Source organism: Callospermophilus lateralis, unplaced genomic scaffold, assembly GCF_048772815.1.
Source record: "Callospermophilus lateralis isolate mCalLat2 unplaced genomic scaffold, mCalLat2.hap1 Scaffold_183, whole genome shotgun sequence".
Lineage (NCBI taxonomy): Eukaryota > Metazoa > Chordata > Mammalia > Rodentia > Sciuridae > Callospermophilus > Callospermophilus lateralis.
In genome coordinates, this window is record NW_027512861.1 from 724934 (window position 1) to 747420 (window position 22487).

Here is a 22487-nt window from a genome sequence, read left to right on the forward strand (position 1 = left end):
GTTTCCTCATCTGGAACATGGGAATAAAAAATGGTCCTTATATACGACAGGGTTTGCAGTCTAATTAAATGAATCAATATTAGATGAACTTTGAATTTGATAATTACTGATAATTATTGCCCTATAGAAATTGAAGAAATAGCAGTCGCATATGGTATAATCTCTGAAGTGTTTTGAACAACGCTGCTAACACTCAGTAAACTCTTAAATGCTAGCCATTGTATCATGTGACTTTAAATCAATGCCCTGTGACAAATTATCGAAAATTTATTAGTTAGGAAACTGAATCTCCAACCCTTTGTGTATCTTTCTTGGTTAATGTGTAGAGGAACTGGGATCAGGATATTCCTCTTTCAGACTCACACTCTTAGTCATTCTGGCAGATGGCAAATGTTAACAAGCAGCCCTGGTTGAATTCTCTCTGATCCTTTCAGATGGAAGACTTGCCTCCAGAGCAGTAGTTCTCAAAGTGTGGTCCCTGTCCCAGAAGCATCAGCATTACCAGGGAATTTATTAGAAGTACAAATACTTGGGCTGCATCCCAGACCTACTGAATCAGAAACTTTCAGGGTGGGGCCCGAGCAATGTGACTTCATTCACCCTCCCCACGATTGTAATGCATGCTAAAAATGTGTGAACAACTTCTCTGGAGACACTGACTCACACTTCATTGGTAATCTTCAGGTTCAATGATTATAACAGTAAATGACTACAGCAGTTTCAAACTCACCAGCCGATCCAGATCCATGTGTGGTATGGGACCTCCCACCTGCGTCTTGGTCTCCTGTCATGGGCAATGATGGAAGGTCAGTATGGAGTACTTGCATTTTCATACAACCCGTCACTTTTTGGCTTTAAATCTGTAGGCGATCCTTGCCCCAACATTGCAAATCCCAGAATTAAGGGAGCTGATGTAGCATAGGTCCTCATGGATGACCCTAGGAGATGTGCTTTTGGTAGAAATCCAAGAATGGTGGCAAAGAACTCTCCCACAAAAATACGATGCCCTCACAGGTCTGAGGTTGGAACTGGACATTGTGTATTTTAAATAAAGACAGTAAAAATTGGATTATGAGACTTCTGATCACTGTGTACTCTGGATCAGGGCATGGAACACTTAAAGAGATTTCTTGAAGGCAGGAAATGAGTTAAAATTAAAAAATCTTGTGATGGAATGATTTAAAGATTCAAAAAGAAAAGTCAACCACCTATTTAGGGGAAAGGGGGTAAAAAAAAGTGAAAAAAGAAATTGTGAGATGATAACATGTGAACAATGTGTATCCAGGTATTAGAATTATTTCTTAATGATTTTCCAAAAATCAAGTCTATATTTTCAATACCAATAGTTGATATAATCCCATCTTCTCAAACATCCATTACTATGAAGCTTAATCTTAGACCAACTCAAGAATTGTTAAAATCTGTATCTACAGGTCGAATCCCGGATTTAGCCTATGGTAATTCACTGTCTTCTCCACCCCACAACAACACCACATTTCAAAAAAAAAATACTAATCATACTAGAATCTTGTTTTTTAAAAAATCACAACATGGTTTCATAAAGTGGCTGTAGTCATCCATTGAGAAGGTACCTGGAAAGAAAACAGTAACCTGATCATCTTCATTTCCCTGATGAGGAAAGGTGATCACCCTCATAATTATATTAGAGAGATTGCTTTGCTCCTTGGTTGATGGTTAGAATAACAGACGGCAGCACTTGCTGAAATGCCCCATTGTAATCCCAGATACCAAAAGCACCACCACTATCACCAAAACCATCACCAGCACTGCCACCACGGTTTTGAATGTGTTAGTTCCTAGCCATAAACATAGAGACTGAGAAAAATGTATGGGCAGAAATACACTTGGATGAGTGTTTGAATGAAAACCAAGGATGGGAATCAGACTATTCACTAATCATTTACTCCACGGGGAACCATGAAAAGTCTGTCCTTATGGTTACACTTGTACACTCCACAGAAGGGATTAGTACCTGGAAATACAGATTGTATAGAAGGCCTTTTATCACCAAGGTTTTGTAAACCTTATAAGATACTGTAACTATTAAAATTGCTGTTTAAAATTTAAATCCATTAGGTTGCACAACAGGTCTTATTTTGCCAAGAGAAACTAAGCAGTACTATTTTTTTTTGTACTAGGGATTATACTCAGGGGCACTCAACCACTGAGCCACATCCCCAGCCCTATTTTGTATTTTATTTAGAGACAGGGTCTCACTGAGTTGCTTAGTGCCTCGCTTTTGCCAAGGCTGACTTTGAATTCATGATCCTCCTATTTCGGCCTCCAGAGCTGCTGAGATTACAGGGGTACTCCCCGCTGGCAGTACTCATAACATTCACGTCTCCAGAAGAAATCCAACAATGGTTCTTGGAGTTTTTAGCAAGAAAGAATAGAACCATGCTAAATGGAAAAACAAAAAAAAACAAGAAATGTGAGGGGGCTCTGTCCTGCCAATATTGCTGAGGTCAGTATTTTTTAAACTATTTTCTTTGAAATCCTGGCGTGGGCAGCCCAAAAGACAGGCCAAACAAGTGACCTTCTAGAATTTCTTTTCCTACATCAGGCATAGCATCACACAGCCACCTGTTTTATGTATTAGGTTTCATATTTTTTTTCTTCTTTTGGGAGGAAGGGTTGTGGAGGGAGGGTCTCTGTTATTAAAAAAAAGTATATTTAAATTCACTAATTTTTAATGTGTTAATGAGCCGTAAGAAGTACTCAAATGGCTGATACTAGGAAGAGGGAATTTGTTTTTAGTTTCCTAGCTAGAGTGAATGTTTTCTAGTTCCCCCCTTTTTACTGTGAATTTCTTAATGCACAGTGAGAAACAAACAAAAGAATAATTAGAGAACTGCTTATTTGAGAAGAAGAGTCTCATTCCAAGTGCATATCAGACTTAATTGAATAAGTCATTTCTATGCCATTACAATAAAAGAAGTGGTTTCTATTCATTAATAGTATATTGGATCATGAAGCTTTTAGTGCATCATAACTAGAAGAGATTAGCCACCAGCCCATCACCAAAGGTAAAATTGATCAATCCATCACCAATAAAAGATAATAAAGGAAATTACTCACACGTTTGGGTAAACTATACTAAATAGGCAGCATATATTAGTTGAATCAAATGAAATTGCCAATATTCAATTATTTCCACAAAACCATTAATTTCATATGGTTCAACTTGATAGATCACCAGATGAAGAAGAAGACAAAGAAAGAAATCTCACCATAACAACCAAGTCACACACACACACACAAAAAAAAAAATGGAAAGTGCACTGGCAAATGGAAGCATTATTTTTATCCTAAATAAACCTGAGTTTACTGATGGTAGAGTTGATGTTCCAGGATGAAAGTTACAAAGTTGCCTAATCACAGCCTATGCAGAAAATAGCCCTTTAATAGGAAAAAAGTGCATGTGATTTCTCTCTGTAAAGAAAGCAAACCAGATAACAAGTGGCCAAATTACCTGGTAAAGAGCCATCAACATTAGAGGTGAAATCTCCAACAGGAACTTCAGTAACTCCAAAGACCCCAGGCTGAGCAGGGGTCACTGGGATGCGGGTCCTGTTTTCCCTTGTGTCTGGGTAGTGGGAGGTTTTACCTTCCAATTAGGTAGTTGAGTCTTCAGGAGGATTTCCACCTCTTCTTCCACCTCTGCCATCATTCCTATCTGTGTGGAGGTGGAATCGATGAAAACCCCACATGGGTAAGATCACCACCCTCCACGTGCTTCTTTTCAGAGCATGCGATTGCTACAAAAGCCTTCCTCTTGTTATCCAAGAACAAAAGCAAAAGACAGGGAAGTTGGTCACACTCTTGAACAAAACTGATATTTCTCAATAGATGCCACCTGGAAGGCACTCAACAGAAGTGATTCTAATACCCAGAAGAAGCATTTGTTGAAACATCTGCCTGAGCTGTTAAGGTAAGGCTTAGGCCGAGACAGCTGTGGCCTTGAAGTCAGCTCAGGTACTAGACAATTTTGCGCTCTTTCTCAGTGGAATCCACCTTCAAAGATCTAGAAGGAACACCGCATTGAAAAGCAAAGTGTGAAAGATAAAATTATGCTGCCTGCAAGTGAAATAGAAAATGCAAGGTTTCAAAGACCTAAGGCTACTAACTTAACTCTTCCTTCCCTTTCCAGGAGGGCACTGCTTCTTGGTCACCAGCACCACAGAGTTGCATTCCAGAGGTCAAATGGCAAAATAATGTTGTTAATGTAAAGAACGTAAAGTGATAGAATCAGACTTTTACAGCAATCGCAAATAGTAAGGAAGCAATACATTGTTTTTAAACCAAGTCACCAACTCTAGAGCTTGAGAAGTATGGCCTTAGAGATTAAGCAACACAGTTTACATTTAATGTACAATGGCTTCTAAGAGGTCTACAGAGCAGAAAATGCAGAGACCACCACCAGATGCACCTTTTGATCAAAAGAAGCAGTGTAGCAACAGCCAGCTGAGGTCCCTCCACCAAAGACATTGAAAAAAGCACCCTTAAAATAGTGATTTATATCAATAGCTGAAGCCAGCTGAGCTTTATAATCCTTACTGCTAGATGTGATAGTAGAAACGGTTGTTTGCTCTATATCTTCTTCCAGTTCTCCATGTGACGTAGAGAAGCTCTGGGAATGACTGTGCTGTTTCAATGAGGGATGAAGCCAGTGTTATTTTGAACCGTAATACAAGCCCTCTGAGATCTGCTAACAGGAAGAATCTATGCACAGGTATGAGGACGAGATGTGCCACACCGCATGGAGAAATATGCAGAAGAATTCCATTTTGTCTCTACCTTCTTCCCCTTTGTCTCTGGGTACAGTCCATCAAGGTCAAGTGCCAAGGTGAAGCCTGAACCAGAACTCTCCACCCACCATGGATCAGCCCAGTTCCCACTACAGCATGGCACCCAGACCCTCAAGAAAACCAGAGAACACAGAGACATGGAAAAGGAATATTTAAATTTTAGTGTTTCTATCAGTAGTCAAAAGCATCTAATTGAGGGTCAACAAACATGACTGTAGGAAAAAAATAACACTGTGTAGGATACCTGTAACCACAGAAGAGAAAAGATCCCATTTAGGATGACCTGCTTGAGTAACTCAAATCAAATTTATACAAGGAAATACATAACTCCCTTCTAAAAACCATTAAGTGAAAGATACCATTTCATTCTATTATTGTTTTTTTGATCTCGTCTGTGGACAGGGATTCTCATCACTGCACCAAGAAAATGGTTCCCTGGGCAAACACAGGACCCTCAGTGTTCTGAGGTTGAACCATTGCCCATAACTGAAATCACTTTGAGTGTTTTGAATTTATTTCATTTGCATTCTTCTAGGAAAGGTACTGACCTTTGAGTTGCAGGTGCAAGCACTCCATAAAACACACCCATCAGCCGTGACCACCACCAAATAAACATTACCAAAAGACAGACATCCAATAAATCCCAAACCCAACATCAGAACAAAAGCCAGAAGAAACATAAAATGGAAATACAAGCTCTTCATTGGCAGAAGCCAGTTCATAGGCTTATTTACCAGCTCCTTTGATGCTTCACACTGTGCTATTTATATAGCCGACAATCAAACACATGCTTGCGGATCTTCTGCTGGGTCTCAAGGGCTCATATAAAAGACTCTCCCCATTATGAGTAGCAAGCAGTAAAATGAGACCCTCTCAATTCTGGATTTCCTTCATATTCTGCCAAGAAATTATGAATGACTTCAGCCTGATCTCTAGGATTTGCCTGTACATATGGTGAAAAATAAGGCTACTTGAAGTTTAGTGCTGCTTCCTACCGAATGCTTAGTGATAAAAAAGGGGGCAATTGGCAAATGTTCCTTTCTTTTGTCCAGGTCCTCGGGGGACCCTGCCACCTTTGTCAATTGTCCACAATGTGCCTTGCCCTCCTCTGTGGATTAAAGTGATTCCCCGCCTCTCTCTGACGATCTGGTTCCCCAAAATGTCTTTTCACAACCATGAAAGCAATCTGTCTGCCTCTACTGAAGCAAGGCTGGGAGTTCAAGGAGGTGGTCAGTTAAAACAAAGAGAAACCTCTGTCCTCTCTGAGGTCTTGGGTGTCCCTAATATGAGTACTTAGAATGCATTTGGACATCCATTTTTATCTTCTTCCTTCCTTTCTGATCTTTCCTTTCTCCTTTGTTCTTTCTTCCTCCCTTTCTCTCCTTCCTTCTTATTTTCCCTCTTTCTTCCTCTTTTCCTTCCTTCCTTTATTCCCCCCTGCCTTCAGAAAGTCATTGAATCTGGAAGTCACCAAGAATGAAGGTAACGCCAGGTTTCAACGACCCACAAGAAATATAGACAATGAAAATAGCATAACACCCCGGGGTGAGCAGAGCCACGTAGCAAAAACAAAAAAACAAAAAATGCACGATTCCACCACCAAACACTGCATCTTGACCAACATGGGAAAGAGCCGAAGCAGGAAGAGAGGTCAACCAACAAGGCTGAGTGTCATCATCCTTACGAGTTGTCACTGAAATAGGTCCTGTCCCGTTGACGTCTTCCACCAAATCTGTGTTTGGATCGGCAGGAGGCTGAAGCATTGTACTATGACTGGAGTCCACATCTGAAGGAATTAAATCAGTGTTCTTGCTTTATTTCCTAAACCACCGCTTAAGGGTCATTTATGTTCTGTAGCCAAGTTCGTTTTATATTTGAAACCGGTTGGAGGAAAGAAAGCACATAACTGATTTCAGAGCTCCAGAGTGGAGACAATTGTTTCTCAGAATGTCACAAGAAGTAACCAGCTTTCACTGGAGGGTGGGGTGGTCTCAAAATCGTGATTTTGATTTGTTTTTGCTGAGTCTAGAAAGATGCTACATGAGCACAGGACGGGACTCCCAAGCCTTGCAGAGGCAGAAACATAACCCATGTTAGTCCCATTCCGTGCCCATGGCCTTTCTTAGACATGCAGAATCACCTCCCACCTAGTAGGCAAAATGACTTTTTAACACCCTTCTTCCCTCATTGAGTCCTTTTTTGTTTCACATAGTGAACATGTAAATAAAACTGAAAAAAACAAAACAAAACAATCATTATATAATACTACCTAGGCAGAGGCCACAGAAAGTAGCAGGGACAAGAAACAAGAAGCAGTGTATGTCACCGAGTCCCTCCCCAAGAAGCACAAATACGAGGTATCTTTGAAGTTTACTCTCTATAGTGATGAGTGGTGCAGAGACTTAGCACTAAAGTGTTTGAGATCCTATTTTTAATAGTTATCACAGGTCTATTCTGCTGAAGAAACAAATCCTGAGTGAAAGAGAGGCCAAAGGTTGAGTCAATCCACCCACACTATTGCCTCTGGGGAAATGTAATCAGTTCCAAATAGCTCCAGAGGAGAGTGCTGAAATACTGGGCTCCCACATCTGCAGGGAAGTCTTCACAATCTAAAAGAAAAGATCATCGAGATCTTTGCAGGATAGAAATGTATGGCGGACTCTACTCTCTCAGATTTCAAAGAAGAGGAAAGGCCAACTAACTCAAATTAAAATTACTAGTAGATATTCTGCCAGAAAAAAGCCACTCTTGTTCATTTTCATTTTATTCATAGACTCCTTCAAGAGGTAGTATGCTACTCCTCAGTTGAAGCCAGCTGTATTGTCCTTACCTGCTCACCATGTAATGGGATCCCTTTCTCTGCCTCAGTTTGAAGACCCTTTAGTTTGATTCTGAGGATCTCTTACTTCCTTTGTTTTCTGTTGGATGTCATCAGAGCCCCCAGGAGCCATGTTGAACTAAAATGTGTGCAGAGGCTGCATGAGGCACTACAGGAATTCAACGCAATGGCCCCAACCTAGCCATTCAACTCTTCTTCCCTATGACAAGGGATCCACCAATCTGACATAGTTGTTTCTTGGTTTTTCTTCCTTTGTGGTCTTCCTTATGTGAATCTCCTTTTGTTAAAAGAAAATATTTTACTTCCTTTCTCTAACTACCCAAGTTTTTTTTTCCCATTTCCCCCAAAACAGATCCTATCCATCTTCCTCTAATGCTCTCTGGAGTGTGTGGGATGCTCTGAATTTATTGAGCAATTACTGTTGGCAATAGTGATTTCACATCTCTTTCTGCTTCACATTGCTAGGTCTATTTTGATGCTAAATGCTTTCTTTTGCCAGCTAATTTTGTTTCTTAAAGAGCATGGGCTATGGATTATTCAACTTATTTACTATTGATAAAAGAGGAGCACTACATACTATCGATTCTTGAAGTTTCTCCAAAGCAAACTGTCACCTGTTATGATGAAGAGAAATTCCTTTATACAAGTTGATAGGATCAATTCACAATATTCTAATCTTGCAGAACGATAACTACTGTCTTTTTCTCTCTCTTTTTGAATTGCTCATAGGTAAATAAGAAAGAAGGGTATCTAAGAAGTCAGGAATTCCATCTCATTTAAAAGTTGTTCACCCATTAAATTCATGAACTTTCACCAAAAGCCAAGAAGAGTCTAAATTTCAAATCACAAAATACCATATTATCTCTAAATGTGACAAGAATAATCAAGTTTTCTGAGCCTTTTAGTTACTTTTTTGGTATAACTACTCATCAACTCTTTAACCTCTCTGATTTTTCTGCCAAAGACAAGTTATTTCTTAGACTGCAATGGAAATAGTCACTGACTCCATAACCTTGTTCATTTGAAAACCTTGGGTTAGAAGTAAATAGAAGAGGGCTGGGATTGTGGCTCAGCGGTAGAGTGCTCGCCTAACCCGTGCGGGGCCCTGGGTTCGATCCTCAGCACCACTATTTTAAATAAATAAATAAAAGTATTGTATCCAACTACAACTAAAACTTAAAAAAAAAAGTAAATGGAAGAGCAATCTTGGAACTAACCCCTCCACATGGGAAAAGACTTCCATTTTCACAATATATAAGTAATAATCTTTTAATGCTCTTGCAAAATTATTTATTCTAATATCAGGACTTCATATTTGGATGAATGTGTCTATTTCTCCTACCAAGAAAACTGAGTTCTGAAGAAATTTCAAGTTCCCAGGGAAAGTAGATTGGCCTAAAAACCAGGACACATTGCTAAGAGAAATAACTGCATGATTTTAAAAACATAATATATTCATTAATGATGGTGGAATGTGACGATCATTATTATCTAAAGTACAGGTTTGAAGACATGAATTGGTGTGAATATACTATGTATACAACCAGAGATACGAAAAATTGTGCTCTATTTGTGTAACAAGAATTGTAATGCACTCTGCTGCTACATATATATATATATATATATATATATATATATATATATATATATATATATATAAATTTCAAATATTCAGAGACTATTACCCGTGGTTCTTTCTGTCTGATGACCTCATCCCATTGGATGTGAGATTGGGTCAAATAATCAGTCCAGAAATCGTCCTCTTGACCCTGTGTTGTCATTCTTTGATCTGGATGGCCGTCGTGGGCTGAAGCTTCTATGACCATGCAGTTCAAGCAATTGTCAAAGTGTTAATTGACATTTGTCCAGGGACACACTGATATTTTTCAAAAGATTCTCTAGACCAAACATTACAACTCTCTTTCTAGTACACAGGGCAAAGAGATTTCATATACAGAATGTTTTAGCAGGTTTGGGTTCATTCATGCTCATTTTCTTGGCAACTGGCATGTGAACTAGAGGACACAAAGTATTAAAAATTTCTGCAGTGGAAGTGGATACAGAATGAGTTATAGGCATCAAGGGAAGATGAAGAAACAGCTCTTGATCTGTGCTGTGTCAATCCCCTTAAGGGGAAAGTACAAGTACCCAAGTGCATGATGTCATGCAGAGAAAACCACATTCCAGTGAAATACACAAAAGATTGTTAGTGATCTAGAGAAGGAATCAGGTAGATAACAGATTGCCACGGGCTAAGCATGAAAGTCAATACCATTCATCACCAAAGCATGAATGGAATCTATTAGAAACAACCTTTTAATAATGGGACTCATGGCACAAATGACATATAAAAATGTGCCTTATGCCTCTGCCTCATTCTTCACCTATGGAGAAGGACAGATTAAAAAAAGCTCACAACAGTATCTCCCCAGCAACAACCTAACCACATAGCCAGTCACTGAATCCCTTGCTCTACTAGGAATTCATTCAAAAGTTGCCATGCACTGGAAAGATATTTTGCATTATATTCTATATTGCAAATGGAAACATGGGACTATTTCCCACTGGTAGCAAGTAAGAATGTGAAATTCACATTCTTTACAAAGCAGGATGTATTTCAATACTTCAGTCACACAGACCAAAGAGTCATGCACAAGAGCTTGCAGAACTAAGTGATTTGGCATCACTTAGAGAGAATGAAATGACTTGAGTCCAATTTCTACAGTCCCACGATTCAAGAATTAGAGGAGGTGACTTGGTTATAAATATGAGGAAAGCAATTGTACACTCAAGGAGAAATCACCAAACAGATATGCACAAAAGCCCAGATGATGTCAGGTAGGTGTCATTTTTCTCATAATATCAGGTTCTGCTTCTTTTTACTCTAGAGTTCTAACAACATTCTTTCTCAGAAGCCTAGTATTTCACACGGCCATATTATAAAGATGGGCCCACATTAGAGAGTAGATTTTTTTACAAAAGGAAGCATTTTATAAGCTTAGTGTCTCTCTTATAATCTCACTAGGGGATGCCCAAAGCAAGATCTGAAAGTGACATTCTCGAGGAAATATTCCCTGTGTTTCCTTTGTGTGCTCGTAGCTATTCCTGTTCAGGTGATTTTTAGGAGCCTTTAGGGTTTGCCTCTGTGTTCACCACAACATGACTTTTTCAGAAACCTAACAGGACCTTTTCTTCATTATTCTTTTGTCCCATGTCCTCAGTGCTCAGTATTTAATTCAAAAGGAAGTTCCCACTCAAGGTTGCTTATTAAACCATCCATTACCAATTGTCCCTGCTGTTGAATGAGATTCTTCTCTTGATGTTTGGTGATATCCACCATGCCATCCATTCCCAAACCACTGTTCTCTCTGGGTGGCTGTTTCTTCTGTTGTACTACTAGAAGTTTCCCAGGCTGTGAGAAGATGTCAATTGTGAGCCGTTGTGGTCCCATTTCCTCATCAATAGCTCTTATACTTTAAGGGCACAGACTCATGAGGAGAGACAGTAGAAAAGGAAGACAATGAGGAGATACACCACTAATATTCAGAAAGGAATATTAGAAATGAAATGGCCCCATCCTTTAATTCTTCAGCTGAGAAAACTAGGAACCAAAGAAATTTTAATTGGTTCAAAATCATGTGGCTGGATTGGTGCAAAGTTAAGACCAGGCCATAGCCTGTGAATTTCCAGTACTATTCTTATCTTACTGTGGTGAGTGGCCTCACATATCCTGCCTAAGAGAACTGTTCAAAGAATAAACTCTTTGCTGACTTTGGAGGAAGAGTATAACAACTTGTGACATAAGTATAGTCGGACAACTCACATGGGTCACGTTCCCTATAGCACACTCAACAAAAATGTACCAGCAATGGCTTTACCCATTGTGAAAGCTGTTACAATGTCTAGGGTGTTACAACACTGACCTATAACATGGTTACAACCCTATGGCAATGTCCCCAAACCACTACCTTCTGACATTAGGCTCATTAATTTCAGGTCTCTTAGGATGTGCTCTGCTTCAGTACAAAATGTTTAGAATAATTTCTAAGATACACTATTAGAGCCCAAAGGGGACTATAGACTTCCTCTCTCTTCCTTTTCCTATTAGAACACTTCTTTGTTAACCCAGCTCACAATCATTATGTTTATATCAAATATATTGGGCTAAGAAATCACATGTGGGCCTGCCTGTTGGACATATTCAGTACAATGTGCAGGACTTATTGAACAGTGTCCTAAATTTTTCTTTGGTTGTCTGGGATCCCTCAGATGAGTGATTCCCAAAAGCTCCTTTAGCTTCTAAGTCACTGTTTAGTACCTGTTCCCTACAGGGGTATTCAAGGTTGTGAGAGTGATAGTTGAACCACAGTTTCAAAAATGCTACAAACTGTTATCTAAAAAAAAAAGCTTACTTTATTCCAAATAAGGTAGGCATCTCTCAGAGCTACAAATCTGAAAGAAGAGAACATACTTTTTTTACTTTTTCTCTTTTTGTTTTCATCCTATTTTGATAGTCAAGCGGTGAGCCTGGAGATTATTTTAGAAAACCTGAGGTGTTTGTGCATAAGGAGAATGACAGTGACAGTATCAAAGTGTCCCTCAAGTTCCCCTGGGTTTGGAAACAGAAAAAGAGCAGTTGTAGAATTCAAATGCAGACCATGTATATTACTGACTTTTCTCCAAGAGTTCAAGGGATGCCATTTTATAACAGAGGAAGAGAACATGAAACAGAAAGTGGGTTTATCATACATCCTCACAGAAAGAAGAATTCCAAAGATCCTTCTGTTTGTCAAACTTTCCTTCCAGATCCTCCACTAAGCACTCAAAGAACGCACTCTTCAGCATACATTTCCATAAACCCACACAAATCACCCATATGGGACCTCTGGGAATCTTTAACACAGAATTCTCTCAGATATAGAATTTATCTCAGATAAACGTTTTGGCCTTTCGTGCAACCTGACAAGTTAGCATTTTTCTTCCAGTTTCTAAAAATTGTGTGCAGATTTGGCCCCTTTTCAGCCTCTGCAGAGATTAGGACTGTTCATAGACACAGAGTGTGGCCAGTGTCTAAAAATTGTCTTCCCTAGCCCCCGGAATGTCTTTACTCACTCCCGTAACCAAGAGCTGCCGACCGCCATCCTTACTTGTGCTTGTTGAATGTGGGGCCTCCTCTACATCCTGATGCTCATGGTGAATGAGAGGAGGCTGTGGTTCCTGGGTCCGGTTTTCTCCATGAACACTGGGGCCATTTCTGTCTACATCTGTTATGGTGAGGTTATACATGCTGTGATTTTTTTTTTTTTATCAATCAACTTTTATTGGTTTTCTTCTTCCATTTATGTACATGCTATCTAAAGGTGTTATGTCTGAACACTACTTCGGAGCAACCACTCTCAAAAATTTGAATGATTTCACTAATATGTCCCAAGAAAAAAATGAATGGGCATGAAATTTCTTCACGATTACTTGGTATTCCACTATAAACACTTTGTCAGAGATGGTGCCATAAACCATTCAAATGTATTCATTTTATAATAAGCCCCCCCCCAAAATACTTTGTGCCCAGATGATATGACTGATATCTGACTCCTAAATGGAATTGAGCATCCTTATGAAAGTTCACTGAGAATTTATAATGCGACATTAACTAAATTTTCCACTGTGTCCTAAGGGTTGACGATTGCAGCATCATAGACTTTGAAGGAAAAATATCTTTCGTTAATTACATATAACCCATTACCAGTTATTCTTGTGGTTGTCTCAAGTGGTGCTTCTGGGTTTGAATGGCTTGGCCTCCATTGGTTCCAGTGCTGGTTCTGTTCTGTGTGGTCAGAAACCCGTGGCGTGGTTGAAACTGTGATAATGATGATTGAAGCAATTAGGAAAATGTTATTTCTTGAGCCTTCACAAATTGTACTGCACATTTACTCCTTCTGTAGTCTATACAATGAGGCATCTATACCAGGTTGTATAGATGGTTGCATGGAAACAGAGAGAAAGTGGAGAGAGTCTTCAGCTTGATCCACCATATTGTGAAGCATCTCAATATCCTTTGCATTCTGTCATAGAATACGTTGGGGTTCAGAACATGAGATCTTCTTGGAGAAAGCAGCCAAAGAAACTGTGGTAGCAGGAAGAACAGCTTGGAATACACCAGCCCTCCACCGAGGATCACCAGAGATGACAGAGCTTTGCCCATCCATGCAGATTTGTAGGTGGCCCTCTGCACTTGAAAGGCCAAAGAATTGGTATCGCTGGCATGTTTGCTACCTCAGATGGAAGAGGCGGGTGTCTGAAAATTATACCACAATGATCACTATTTTGTTAGTTAATTTTACTGGAGAAACAAATACCCTGAGCATCCAGAACTTTCCTGTAGATGGTTCTGAGAAAGAACATCTACCTAGAATAGCAATATGGTTTAGCCACATAACTCTGAATGTTTCTCAGACACGCATGGTAATTCTCATCAAATACAAATATCATGAGCAAGCCATTCATAGCCAATGAAAGAAAAACAAGATGCATTACAGTCAATAGAAAAAGTCCAGAAGTAACCCATCACCATCAGAAAAGTGCGTTGAAAAAAAAAAAAAAAAAGAGGTATATATCCATATAACAGTTCCCTGATATTGTCATACAAAAATATTTGGGTTAGAATAGCATAAACATCCAACAGAAGGATCATGATAAAATTAGAATGTCTTTTATGAAAAGGATATTTGCAAATCCATCTTCTTTCAAAGCTTATTTTTGATACCCAAATAACCCAAAACTATTTCACAAGTTAAGAGAATAATGTCTAGAATCATGAAACACATTCTCAATAGGCATGAAAAATGGTAGCTATCCTTCCCCTCCAAAAGGAAAAGGGTATCCTGTTGAATCACAGGCATAGACACTCAACAAAAAAGTGAATGGAAATTTAAAAATATGCTCTAGAGATGAAGAAATAGTGGAGGAAGTTTTCCCCTGGAGCCTGATCATACAGTTTATTTGCAGGTTGATCTTTTGGGGTCACCATCCAAGGGATTTTGGTTTCTCAAGTATCAAAATCATATTTTTTACAGATGGACCTACCCAAGACTGGGCCACGTCCTGAACCCAGGAGACAGTGTACTCATAAAGCTCCAGTGATTTTGGTTACTTGGTTTTCTTTCTGAAGGTATTAAAAAGAGCATAGAGGGGCTGGGGTTGTAGCTCAGTGGTAGAGCGCTTGCTTAGCATGTGTGAGGCCCTGGGTTCGATCCTCAGCACCACATAAAGATAAATAAATTATATAAAGGTATTGTATCCATCTACAACTACAAAAAACAGTTTTAAAAAATTAAAAAAGAAAGAGTATAGACTAAGCTCTGTAGAGATGTCCAGGCTAAAGAATATATATTTTAAAGCTGTAAAATAAAGAATGGAGTTCATTTTGAGTATTTGTTGTGTGGCTGCCATATGCTCAGGTGCTTTCAAAATCTGGGCTATTCTTTTAGATCCCCTCCTCCCTGGGTGGTATTCATTTGGGGATGAAACTCTCATGTTTCAACAGGACAGACAGAAATTCAGTGACCTGGGAGAGCCCATGTAACACCCCAAGAGCCTTATCTCTAAGGAAAAGCAAAGCTTATATGGAGTTAATTTCAAGATTCTCATTCTGTCCAGCAAAACCATAGGTCATTACAGGTTCATGTGAGAAACTCAGTCATCTGGCAGAATATTTGACCAAACTTGGTATATTTTAATTTTAAAAGAATATTTTTTTTTCAACTCAATTGAAAAAAAATTTCATGTCATAGTTCTCAAAAAGTTTTATAATGGTCACAAATTTGTATACTATTAAGCAGTTTCACTATTTGCTTTAAATAACTAGCACTGCCTTGTTTAAGTGAGCTAATATTTACCCTTCTTTTCAACATCTTTTACTTACATGTTTGTTAAAATTCTGGATTTGTTCCTTTGACTTCAACCAGGTTTTGATTAAGACAACTCTTGAGTTCTCACTCCCCTGTTTTAAGCCTTTCTAGGCCCTTCTAAAAGCCTTCAATTCAGGGTCATTGGCAATTTTGAATTAATACTCTCTTAATCACTCTTCAAATGCAAGGGCTTTTTTCATCCGTGTGCTCCCAGCACCCAGCAGAGCAGGTACACAATGAGCATTTGTTGTGTTGTTTTCACATGTCATTCTCTGACAAACCTCGATAACTCAAAGAGAATCTATAGTAGCCAATCTCACCGATAAACAAAATAGGAAGAACCTAAGGCATTTGGTTCACTTCTCCAAATATGTTTAGGTTGTCATTAAAAAAAAAAAGAAATTGCATCTTATTTCCTCCTCCACAATCATATGGGGATATAACTAAGGGATCATCATAAGTCCACCCATTTTTTACATTGACTGTTTTCCAAGAGAAATACTATCAGGTGTCACTTAGGTTAATTAGTAAAACTTGCAAAAGTGGTTCTACTGGAATTGATCATTCTTACTGGTGCTGGAGACAAAGTCTTCATCATCATCAATGCCTGATCCAGAAAAACTGACGTGTTTGTCTCTTTCATCTTCGTTCTCTTCATTTGGCTCCCAGCCTGTTGAGATGGTATTTGAATCCATACCTGTTATGGTGACTTGCATTAGTGGTGGAGCTGGATGCCAAGTAACCCATTCCACAGAGGAAGAAAGTCAGGCACAGCAGGTGGAATGGATTTCCCAAGATTTCAAGAGGAAAGGGAGAGGGTTCTTGCAGACTTGCATCTGGATCTAATCTATAGATCTCAAAGCAATTGCTATGATCCTTACATCAGAACCTTCACTTTAAGGAAGAATAAATATGGACACCGCTCCACTAAAGAAGTAAAAACAGAACACAGCAAACTAAAAACATCGAAAGGATAGTCAAAACTCCCCTGTGCTTTCAGATGCAGTTCTTAATAACTCACTATTCACATTCTTTAAAAGTTTGAGTTCCAAGAAAAGAGTGGAAAGGTTTCATATATGCCTATTTGCTTTATCAAGACACCTTCAAGAAAACTTTGAAATCATGTCAATCATTTCTAAAATGGTAGAGTGGCATTCATAATTTTCTAATTTATTTTTTTTTAATCTTTAGCATCAGATTATGGTATCTCTCTAAATGCAAATGGAAGTAATGCTGTAATTCCCAACAGTACTTTGGCAGACAGAGAGGGGAAAAAAAAAGTCAGAGAAATAATGTCTGGCATTTTATTAGTCAACCAGAAGAGACGATGAAAGTGGATTCCAGTCTAAATTCTTAGAACTTTTCCTTCTTTTCTTTTGGAATTAATCATAGAAAATAGATGGAAACTTTCAGCTTCTCAGTGGTTACTGCAGCAGACCTCTTTTTTATTAAAAAGAGGTTTTCTGCATTCTGAATGAGGCTCAGGCTGTCTTATGAAATGACCATTTGCTTTGCATACCATTAGTGTCCACCCCAATAACGCAATTGATGGAGGTTTTCTATATTTTCCTATCTCAGCTAGGTTATTTCATTTTCTCATAAAAAAAGTTACAAGCTTTTTATGACTTCAATAATTTTGGAGTAGGCATAAGCATTCTTTCAAAGTTATAATTTTGTTCTATCCTCAAGACAAACCTGACCCTGTTCATAGCTCCTCTACTATCCTCCTCCGAGGAGTTAGAAATCCCACAGAGTAGAAAAAAAGAAAACTGCATATTAGTTCCATGTAATCAAAGATACTGATCTAAGAACTCATAGTCCTTCCAAAATCATCACAAATATTTGTGTGACCAGAATGGACTTTAGACTTGAACATTATCCCATATGGCAATGAAAATCATTAAAGATGGTCAAGAAAATGCATAAGATAACCATAACTCATTACCAGACATTGTTGTCGTAAGAAGATGATTCCTGGACTCTGATGGTTGAAACAACCATGAAAGCCAGTCCTGGGCCTCTTGCTTCTTGGTTGCTGTTTCAGGAGCCGTAGCACTAGTGCTCATCAAAACTGTGGTAACCATGACTGAACGGATTGTTGAAAAGTGAATTGTGAGTTCCAAAGAAATAGCATTGTGTATGCTTTCACTAATTTTTTTCCCCTAGTCAAGAGAATCATCTATACTCAATAGATGGAAAGGTGGAAAGAAAGGGGGAAAAGGCCAAGCAATTCCATTTCTTTCAGAGGCCCAGACTAGAATTCATAGAATGTCAGAAATGGAAGGATCTTGAATATAATCTGGCTCAAGCTCTTCATCTTAAAGATGAAAAAATAAAAGTGCTGGAAAAATTTGCCGACTTGTGTGAAGTCAGAAAGCTAATTAGCAACAGAGACACCTCAGAGCATGAGAGCTCTGAATTCTAAAAGTTTACAATGTGAAATGGGGAGGGAAATTTTGTCTCCTCTGCCATGATGCCAAACTAGGACCAGTGGTAAGAATTTCAGGGAGATGGGTGTTCTTCCAACACCCATGCTACAGCTTCCTTTAGATTTAATGGAATAATCTGAACTATCCAACATTGAACTTCGTCAAGGAGAGCTTTGTTTCCCATGATAAGGAAGATCACTTGGCAGGAAAGTTGTGTAAGTAATTAAATGATTAGAAATGCTGATTGAACCAGACTATTTAAGATCCTCTCCAAATCTGAGCATTTATGATTCTACACCCCAGGTCTTTAGAGTCCTAGCCCCTTAATCTTCCATACACTCTATCTTGGCTAACCAATATCATTCTCCAAGAATTTAGGGTATGATATTTCTGCCAGATATAATCCCAGGAATCCAAAACACAGGAAAAGAGAACATGTAAAGTAGGAGACTAAAGAAGATGTCTTTCCACTTTCTCCATGGAGACTCCAAATCCCCTGGGAACCTTGCCCAGAGTCATTTATTTTATATCAACACTATTATTTCACAAAGCAGAATAGTCCATTTTTAATCCCGTTTGAGTTGAAAATAGTATAGCAACACAGGAAAAGAGACAAAGTGACCCACTGATAAAACCAGAAGCAAGAATCTTGACTTGAAAATTTCCAAAGACTGACATTTCTGCCACCATGACGTGCAACGAAAGAATATCGGATAAGAGGCAACAAAAAATTGAGAACAAGTTCAAGCAGAGAGGCTGAAACCATCATTAAAATCCCAATTACAAAAGACAAGTGAGATTTCTTTTTTCAGATTTCAAGAAAGCCCAGAAATGATCCCAAAAGAAACACAGCCAAAGAAGACCTTTTCCTTCACACTATTTTTTTTCTGCAATGGTCAACACTGTAAACATTTAAAAATGGCCTTTCAGTGTGCTGCAATCTCTCTCCCACCTGACCCCAACATATCCTAATCAGTGCGACATAGAACCATAACATAACATAGCACTGTTGTCATATGTGATTATTTATAGAAGTAAAGAATATAGTTTATTCTGTCTTAAAAGCAAATGTGAAGTATCAACTTTCTATTTTTATTTCTTTCCTTTTGCAGAAAGGATGCCTGCTTATTTTGAAATATGATCATATTCTCCATCAGCAAAAGCTAATAAATGGAGATATGCTTCTAAACCCCTGCCATTGTTATAGACAAAACCTTTCTCCCTGAAGCTCCCACTTTAAAATACTTTGCAGGAATTTAGAAATCATAGGCAAACCTCCAGGAACCTGTAGGCGACCTAGACTCTGATGTAGAACCACATCATTTTCTACCTTACAGTAAAGGTTTGAAGTATCCAAACAAGTGTCCAGGGCCTGCCCTTTCCAGGTGTAAATCATGGTTCCCTCTTTTACTACTAACTGTGATAACTGGGTCAGCAGGAAATAAAGGTGTGCATCTTCCAATAGACTTTTTTCCTAGAAGATATTTTTCTCAATGAATCGCATAATCAAAGCATCTGAAGGAAAAATAATTTTGATTCTACATACCTGTTGCCATAAAAAGAACAAATTAGGTATTTAGGGGATCTTGTCATATCCCCAGAGCTATTGGCTTCTGTGACAAGGGAAACAGCAGCAGATCCTGCTCTCACTAGCGATGCTGAGGGACCCTCAGTGGGACACTTGGGTGTGATAATGGATATTCTTTTTCTTATCATTAAAAGACCTGGCATTCAAGACTATCGATGAGCAAAAGACATAGCGATATACCTGTGGCTGCTGTTGTTGTGAGATCCTGAGTCTTAGGCTGTGAATTACCAAACCAGGACCATATCCAATTACTTCTCTTCTGAGCTGATGCACGGCTGTTTGAGTGCACAGTGGAGGTAACTGGATCGATTATGAAAACATTGTTGAGTGAGATTCTCTCTGTCAGAGTTGGCTCTCCATTCTATGTCAAACATTTGTATCTCTTATAGAATGAAGATTAAAGAAGAGATATTGAGGTGTGTTTTTTAATTTTTATTTTTAATATTTCCACCCTTCATTCTAACATCTCCCAACATCTTAGAACAACATCAGAAATGCAAATTTGTATGGGTACAAATCCAGTGCTTCTAAATCTCCCAATTGAACCTCCTAAAATAATGATTAGAGCAAAAATTAAGCCACAGCTTAATACTGCAATGGAAGGAGATTTGTTTTTTTCTTGACTGGGTGACTGGACCATGCAATATGCAGCATGACATAAAGTTGCTTTCATTCATTCACCTTTGGAGTATCTTTGGAGATGCTTGCATATATCATTTGGATCTATCTAGCAACACACCCAGCTTGTAATAACAACTGGGACTTCAAAGTTCTACTCATACACATTAAACTCAGACCACACTTCATACCTGAGCAAGAATTTCATGAAGGGTGTGTGTTCTAAGTATTGAAATCAGATCAAACTTTCTCAAGTTCCACTCGTCACTTTGGATTCAATTCAGTCCGTGTTTCCAGACAAGAAGCAAAAATGTCAAAGTTAAAGATTTTGAACTCTACTCAAATTAGAAAGAGGACAACAGTAGCATTTTGTAATTTAAAAATCTCTCACTTGACTCTCAACTTGGACTTGAGTCCAAAATGTTTCTCAATAAAAACAGAAAGGTAAAAATCATCAGGACAAATACATAAACCAGCTGAGATTATGAAGACATACATTCCTGTGAAAATGTGATACAACTTATGGACTCTTCCTGCATTGTTTCTCATTATGAACTTTGGCGTTGTACATGCCAAATTCCTATAACAGGCACCACATGGTCCATGCTATAAAGGACATATTAGTTCAGAACAGAACTAACACCTCCAGGAGGGCTCTTCCAAAAATAACAATTATGATAAACAGCCCAGGGGAAGTCCAGAGCCATGTAAATGGTTGGTCTTTTTTTTTTAAATTGATGGTTGGTCTTGTTAGCTTTCCCTTTGCCACCCACTAAGGACCCTTAAGAAGGAATGAAGCAGTCAAGCCAAAGACAGGCAGCTTCCATGTCCCCAGCCAGTCCTCTTCTTGACCTCTGCCTCCCTGCATGCATTAGGGAGGATCTGCAGACACAGCCTCTGGCGATGGCCCAGCTCAGTCCAACCGTGATAAGGCCAGGGAATCTCCTTCCTGGACTCAGAAAATCTGATTCTACTTAGGAGCTCAGCATTGCTAACTCTTCCCAGTATGCCACAGGCTGCATTCAAGTTTCCACCCGGCTTGTGTTTGTTCTGTTTTCTTGTCTTTGTTTTGATATCCTTCTTTGCATGGATTAATCTCTTGGAGCTGCCGTTGGCCTTAGTGAATCCTAGAACACTTCAATAATTCTCCACTTAGCTCTGGACTCACCCATATGGACAAATTAGTTTTTCTCTTCTGTCCTTAACTATTAAAAGAAACAGCTAAGTGCTCTGTAAGGAGGAAAACATAATTATTCTCTTAAGTATGTTTTTCTTTTGCTTAATATCTGAACTAGCATGTTGCATCCATCAAGGAAGGACTAACATTGAGCCCCAGTAACCAAAGCAGTGTCTGGCACAGACTCCAAATCTTGGTTGAATAAATGAAAATCTCACTCAAACTTATTCTTTTCAATATTACTTTCTAGGGTTTTTACCATTGGATCCCAAGCATTAGAATAGACACTGCACATAGTAGGTCCTCAAAACACATTTGCTGACTGACTAACTTAGAAAAGATGCTAATAAAAATGTGATAATTGCCTTTTCTAAAGCTCAAGGGGGTGGGGGGCTCATCTCATCCCCACAAGATGTATTTTGTCAGGATTTTCTTCTTTGGTGGGAAATAAGACTTTAGAACTGTTCTACTTCCTGCTGACACCCCTAATTATTGTATTTGCCAGTGTCTAACAGAACTGTGCACCTTAACAACAAAGTTATGTTTAAAAGGCCGGCAACCAGCCTGGTGCTGGGCATGTGCCTGTGATCCCAGCTACTCCAGAAGCTGGAGCAGGAGGATCGCAAGTTCAAGGCCAGCCTCAGCAACTTAACAAGATCCTGTCTCAAAAGAAAAAAAAATTAAAAGAGGTGGGGGTGTAGCTTGGTTGGTGTAGTGTCCGTGGGTTCAATCTCCAGTGCTAAAAAAATATTAAAATAAAGGCAAGGCACCCAGGAAGCAGCAGGCAGCCCATGGCACTATGGTTTCCAGATGTCTGTCCTGAGAAGTGTTTCCCATGGAACCACAAACAAAACGGGGGTGCCATCTTTAGAGAGCCCAGGCCCAGGAACACATGGGCAGTTTGAATAGATGCACTTTTTGAGATGCTTCAAAGAATCTGCCGGGAATTACCAGAACCCCAAACCTACTTGCATCACTCTCTCAGCAAGTTTCTAACATAAATTTAAAATGCCATTGAGCAAATAACCTTCAATTAAACCAGAGCCATGTGAAAACTTCCCTGGCCTCGGGGTGATAAGGGATAGAAAGGACCTCATCTC

At 39.0% G+C, this 22487-nt stretch overlaps 1 protein-coding gene across 1 annotated transcript in view; it reads right to left on the reverse strand.

The window, feature by feature from the left end:
- Positions 1–22487, reverse strand: part of LOC143387993 (CD44 antigen-like) — an 81442-nt gene that overhangs the window by 11703 nt on the left and 47252 nt on the right. The window contains 12 exon segments of the mRNA XM_076842044.2: positions 731–784; positions 3494–3697; positions 4579–4661; positions 6081–6087; positions 6514–6615; positions 9354–9410; positions 9413–9484; positions 10952–11080; positions 12816–12932; positions 13412–13525; positions 16147–16272; positions 17521–17646. Coding sequence (XP_076698159.2) covers positions 731–784; positions 3494–3697; positions 4579–4661; positions 6081–6087; positions 6514–6615; positions 9354–9410; positions 9413–9484; positions 10952–11080; positions 12816–12932; positions 13412–13525; positions 16147–16272; positions 17521–17646 — 1191 coding nt within the window.